The sequence below is a fragment of the Mus pahari genome, chromosome 1 (assembly GCF_900095145.1).
Source record: "Mus pahari chromosome 1, PAHARI_EIJ_v1.1, whole genome shotgun sequence".
Classification (NCBI taxonomy): domain Eukaryota; kingdom Metazoa; phylum Chordata; class Mammalia; order Rodentia; family Muridae; genus Mus; species Mus pahari.
The window spans coordinates 83,802,667-83,809,205 of NC_034590.1; the positions used below are offsets into that span (position 1 = coordinate 83,802,667).

At 45.5% G+C, this 6,539-nt stretch overlaps 1 protein-coding gene across 1 annotated transcript in view; it reads left to right on the forward strand.

Moving 5' to 3' along the window:
• Spon1 (spondin 1) overlaps positions 1 to 6,539 on the forward strand; it is a 279,501-nt gene that overhangs the window by 249,082 nt on the left and 23,880 nt on the right. The window contains exon 7 of the mRNA XM_021201343.2: positions 5,924 to 5,988. Within this exon, the coding sequence (XP_021057002.1) occupies positions 5,924 to 5,988 (65 nt within the window). The remainder of the gene's footprint in view (positions 1 to 5,923; positions 5,989 to 6,539) is intronic.

The window sequence follows — 6,539 nt, forward strand, 5'->3', positions numbered from 1 at the left end:
TGTGTGTGTGTGTGTGTGTGTGTGTGTGTGTGTTTGTGTGTGTCTGCCTTGCTACTCTAGAATGCAGAGTAAATGGGGTACTGTAGAGGCAAGCTGCCTGGTACAAGGTTTTAAATCTCTTCTGCTCACAAGTCCCTTCTTTAGGAGAATTTTTACACAACTCTGGATATGTAGGTATGCAAGATAGATATGCAAATGATTTTCTTATGATAACCCACAATAAGTCTTATTTTAAAACAATTTGTTGAGCATATATAATCTAACCATTTATTAAAGACTAAAGTAAATTCCTACGCTGATGAGGTAGCTGTGCCTGTTTACTTTGCATAAAGAATTAAACTCTGGCTGAATATTTGATTCTGGAAGATGCAGAGCATCTTCTGTGTTTTCCAGAGTTGACTGACATTTTGGTTTTATAATCATCAGTGACGAGATGGCCACATGGCATAAATATACACTGCAAGTGACTGAGGTGTAGTTAGGGACATTTCAAAAATTGCTAGAAATTCTGTTCTTAATCCCAAACCAAAATCAGTTTAATAATCTTTTATTAAAATAGTCACAACTCAAACAACAACTTTAAAGATCAAGTTCACAATACAATAAAAATATACTAACTTGATGCTTATATGCTGAGGGATGAGAATGGGATGTATTTTTTGTTTTCCCTGACTGAATCAGTTTGTCTTTATAAGAGCAGAGCACATTGTATGTAACAACACTGCATTCCCTCACACGAGAGCACATTGTATGTAACAACACTGCATTTCCTCACACGAAATAGTTTTGAATCTGAGCCAGGCTTCACTGGCCTTGTATGATGTGTCACCCCACTGAGTGCAAGGAGCATACTGTGTGCTCAGAACCAAGGCTACAGTGAAGTCACTTGATAAAATGAAGAAGATGTGTGCACCCAGAAACACTTTGAATTTATTAGGCCTTTGTTTTTTTTAAATATATTGTGCATTCATGTGGTCACTGTACATTTCTGAATCCTTACCCTGAATAACACAACTTTCCCCATTCAGTCGGTCACATGATCCCTATGGGTCATGACATCATAATTTAAACAGCTATAGCCTGACACATAAAAACAGTAGAGTCGCAGGTGTTGTTCCAGGTCCTTTTTCCCTCTGATCACCAGCTCCACCTCAGTTCTTTTTTCTGGAGAGAGAAAGCTTGTCGGTGCCCCAGGAAGAGTACCCAAGCTGATACCCAGATGACAGGAAGTCTCAGAGAAAGGAAGTCACTTTGGTGTCTAAATGGGAGGTGAGGAGTCCAACAGGTGCCAAGAAGGAGACTAGAAGACAGGGAGAGAGGAGGTGACAGACTCCGCCAGCTGTGGGCATGGCCAGCATTGGAATCAGCCCTGACCCCGATCCCCACCTCCCACCACCGATGTTTCTGCCTCTCCCCTGCGCCAGGTCTGTCATCGTTCATCGTGAACCCTCATCCCTCCGCTCTGACTTTATCCCACAAGCTGTTTAGAACTGAGCTTTTCCCGCTTGGCACTAGTAGCTTGGTGTGAATATAGCTGCCGCATCTTCCAACGTGTTTACCAAAAGCAAATTGTAAGACCCGACAGGAGTGACCTGCCGTTTCTATGGGGGAGTTTATTTTAATTGGCACATCTTTGGGAAAGTGCTAACAGCATCCAAACAAGGCCTACCCTGTGGCTGCCTTGAAGTACTTCATTTGAAAAGTGTCCTATGGGAGGTGTAAAGGGGCTGAAGGATCCTTGGAAGATCCTGGATGTGCCTTAGAGGCTTGTTAAAACAAGCTTTTCATTTAAGTCTGATGTGTAGATTGCTTACTCTGAATTTAAGCCTGTCGTTCTTCAGAGTATGGAACAGAGCTCCAGGGCCCTCCCCTCCCCTCCACGATTCCTTGACTACAGAAACCTCCCCTCAGCTGTTCACTGAGACTTGGAGCTCAGCTGTCCACAGGGAAGCTCTCCTGGAGCTCTTTGGGTGGCTACAACTGTGGCCTCCACCCTGAACTGAGAACATCGCCAGTCCAAGCCACTCACTGTGTGTACACCTGCAGAATGAGGCTGATATTCCTGGAATGCTTTCTATACAGATAGGTCATGTGACCAGTGTCATGTCGTTCCCATTTCACTCGTGAAAAGACTGAGCAGGGTCAATAAACTTGCCAGAAGTCCCAGAATTAGCCAATAGCATAGTCGGGATTTGAATTCAGGTTTATTTCCTCAGTAGCTGGGGTATGTGAAGCTGTGAGGAGCTGGATATACACACATCTGTCCAGGAAATATTCATTAACCCAGGCATTTGGAAGGCCCATCCAAGCACAGTGTTGATCATTCAGTGACAGAGCACTTGGGTGTGTAAAATTGGCACACAAAGCTTCATTCCTCTGTCACTTATAGAAACAGTTAAATATTAAATAGCCACTGCTGGTAGACTGTTATTTTACACACACACACACACACACACACACACACACACATACATGCGTATTAAGCAGGGTGTCACCAATCTGTAATTCTAACCCTCAGGAGTCTCAAATAGGAAGGTCACTAGTTTAAGACCAGCTCTGTGTACATAGCAAGACTTTGTCTTTAAAAGAGAGGGCACTGGAGAGGTGGATCCGTGGTCATGACCACGCACTGCCCTTCCAAGGAACTAAGTACGGTCACCAGCGCCTGCACAATACAACGCACAACCACCTGCATCTCCAGTTCCAAGGACTCTGACACACTCACACATGCATGCACGCATGCACATAAAAACTAAACTCAAAAGATAAGGCATATATACTATATGTATATATACTATACATATGATATAGTGTATATAGTATATATACTATACATATAGTATAGTGTATATAGTATATATACTATATCTATGTACTATAAATATTTGGATATTTACTTTAAAGCCTGTTTGTAAAAAATTTTTTAAATCTTCAAAAAGAAAAAATAAATAAATAATAAAAAGGGAAAGGAACGCATCATTTTCTGAGTGCCCATGGGTCTCCAGCTATTTGGATATGGTTATGAATGTCAGGCTATCTCAGTGCTGTAAGATTTAGCTTCATAAAAACTTGGTGCTCAGCAAAAATATTTAGGGGTTGGTTTATTAGCTCGGCAGGGGCGTGTCTGCTTGCTTGCTTGTTTGTTTAGTTGGATAGATGGTAATAGAATCGCCTCACATAGCCTAAGCTAGCCTCTAACTCGATGTCCTCCTGCCTCAGCCTTGTAAGGGGAGAGGGGTTGTATTCTCAGATATGTGTTTTCTATATATAAAGGTGTGGATGTCATATGTAAAATGAATGTCCCAAAATGCCTCCTCCTTATTTCAGTAAATAACATGAACTATTACAAAAAGGGACCGAGTGTCAGCTGTAGATAGGCCTTGCAGCATAAGCTCCAGATGACAGCATTTACAGCAAGGAGCTGTCCTGCCCACACACATGGACCTGGCATCCTAAGAACATCTGTACACCGAAAATGATGTAGATAAATAAAGCAGTAATGGAGAGTCTGGACTATTGTTGCTGGGTAGTATACAGCAGAAGCAAAATCAATATGTCATTAGCTAGGACCCAAAAACCATGATTTAATTGTAAAGCAAGGTGAGTCTGTAGGGCCAGCTGGCTCCGTGGCTACCTCAACTCCACCCACATTGATTTAATTTCTTTAGTGAGGTATTTCTCAGGAGACAGCGTCTTGTTACTCAGATCTGGCATCTTGGGCTCATTTCAGTGTTGTGAACTGGCTTGTCCTCGCCATGATTCTAAGATTTTTCAGCACTTGAAAATTTTAAGTGCGAGCTATGCTGTTTGGCATATATTCTATGGAGTCTATAGAATGTTCTGAAAGAAAATTTCTTGTAATGCAATGTTAAAGAAAAGGGTAAAAATGCAGGGTACAAGGTAAGATTCTGTACAATGAGGGCTTTGTGAGGGAAGGTATATATAGTCCACGCAAGCACGCCCGTTGTTCCATATGCATAGTAAGAGGCCTGGAAGGATGTATATGATGCTGTGATGTTCTGGGGGAGGAGAAGGAGACAAAGGCAGGGTAGATGCCGAAGCAGGATACACTCCACATTTACATCGTGTGCTCCCGAGATGCCGGAATGTTCCACAGTAAGTGCATGTTATTCTGCACTTGAAAAGCAAGCAGAAAAGTCATTCCAGTGCTAGATGGGGGGCGGGGTGGGGGGTCCACGTGGTTCAAGGGCAGGGAAAAAAGGCATGTCCATGGAGATCTGCTGATGGCTCTGGGTGGGGATAGCTTGACCAGACTTGTGGATATGAATGCAGAGGGTATTGGGTCCTGTCTGGGGCGAGCAGCAAGAGATGGAGGGAGCTGACGATGTACCTCGGGTGCTCAGGTATCTGGTGTGTGTGACTTGGGTACAGATGGGCCCTCTGGAGTGGGTCCAAAGGCTGAGGAGGGTCCCATGAGGACTTTCTGTGGACGTTGAAGGAGATGCAGAGCTGGTGATGGAGACATAGTTCCCTGTCTTGTGTCTGACTCTGTGGTGGACAGCGCCTGTTAGCCCCTCCCCCAAAAGACACATTCTAGACAAACACACAAATCTTCTAGGAGAAATGGAACCACTCAGGGGGCCAGGTCATGCTTTTCCTGAAGACCTGTGTGTGCGTGTGGTTGTCTACACTCCCAGTGATTCCTTCCTCCACACACACACAGCCTAAGGAAAGCACTCAGAAAGAGGCTGTGAACTCTGTCGCCTTGTCCCACCTCCTGCTCTACTGCTCACCCAACCCAAGCCACCAGAGGTCCAGACTGAGCTGGCTCTAGATAAAGCCCCCCTTCCTCTCAGAGGCCTATGCATGACCCCTTCCCTGTTTGTAGTCAAGGTCGTCAGATAAAGGTTTTTATAATGTTTGGCTGGGGGACTCCTCTGGTTCCTTACTTTCAGCTTTTGTAGTGCTCTGGGGGTCCCAGGAGATGCTCACCAAGTCATCCTAAATAAATTCTAAGCACCTACCACTGAGTATGGCTCTGAGGTCTGGGGAGTAGCTGTGAGGCAGCCAAGCAAGGCTCTGCCCCCACCCTCACCCCACCCCCACCCCCTGGAACCCAGAGCTCTGTGCAGTTATCAGCCCAGCTCTTCCCTGCCCCAGTTGGTGACATTCTATTTTTCCTATGTGTTATGGCTGATAGTGTCCGAGCTGCTGGGTCCAGGCCAGGGGAAGGCAGCAACTGGAGCCAGCCAACTCCAGTCAGAGGAGATCTCCATTAAGGGTGAATGTGAGCTATGCAGACGGCTCCTGACACCCTTTGCTGGAAGTGTAACTGAAAGTAAAAACCCAACTGAATCTCAGTGTCACATCCAGCAAGTTCCATAGGACCCTGATCGTTGTTTCATGATGACCATGTAATGTTTACCTTCAAAATATTAATTCTCAAGTTCTTCCTCGGAAGTTATTTGAGGTGCCCCATAACTTAATGATGTTCTATATTCTGTCTAATCAAAATAGAGCAGAAGCCACAAAGGGAGTAGGTATGAGGGCTTTGTTCTGACCTCCTTGTCTGGGGGAAAGGGTCTCTACAGCAGGAGGGTGGCTCAGGGTGACAAGCTCTCCTGTTGAAGGGTTGGCTGCCTTACCAGTGTTGGCCTGGTCTCTGCGTCTGGACCCTAAGCTCGTGACTCAGCCCTCTATGCTGAACAAATAGGGAAGTCTAGCCAATAGAGGTGACGTCTGGGTCACAGCTGGATCTAGTGGGGGATGGGCTAGTCCAAAGAACCAAGGTGTGACATAGCCAGACTATGAACACTCAGTGCCACCTCCTAGTGTCGCTGGCATGAAATGGCTCACAGCACATGAAGAAATAAAAAGGGAGCACACAACGGTCACCACGCTAAATTCCTCCTGTTGCCAGAAGCCCAGCTCTCTACATTAACCATGTGTGGTTCTCTTGCAGAGTGATGAAGTCCTCACTGTCATCAAAGCCAAAGCCCAGTGGCCAGCCTGGCAGCCTGTCAATGTGTAAGTAGCAGCAGACACTTGCCCTCCCTGTCCCATCCTAGAAGCCACTTAGCTCATGGTCACTTAATAGTGGTTGTGCCATTAAAGTTATCAATACTTCTCAGATGAGCAAGCCAGGGAAGTGTTGCCCATGTGGGAAGCCTCGTCTTCTTGGGACTACAGGGTTGGCCTCTGTTTCCCCAGTTCCTCCATCCACCACAGAAGACCCAACTGATGAACCATGGCATGCTCCCTTGAGCTCACTCTAAGCAAACCTGATTCATGGGAAACCACACCTGTACTGGTCTCAGTTCTCAGACCCTCTCTTGTCTCTGTCAACCATGTCCCTTGAAGAGTGTATCTGCCCTGAAGTCTTTGGTGGTCCAAGGGGATTCTGCCAGTTTCAAACCATCATAATCCCAGATGGGTAGATGACCAATTATAGATACTAGATGAGGGATGGATAGGATAAGGGAGAGAGAGAGAGAGAGAGAGAGAGAGAGAGAGAGAGAGAGAGAGAGGAGAGAGGTAGGAGGTAAGATAGATAGATAGATAGATAGATAGATAGATAG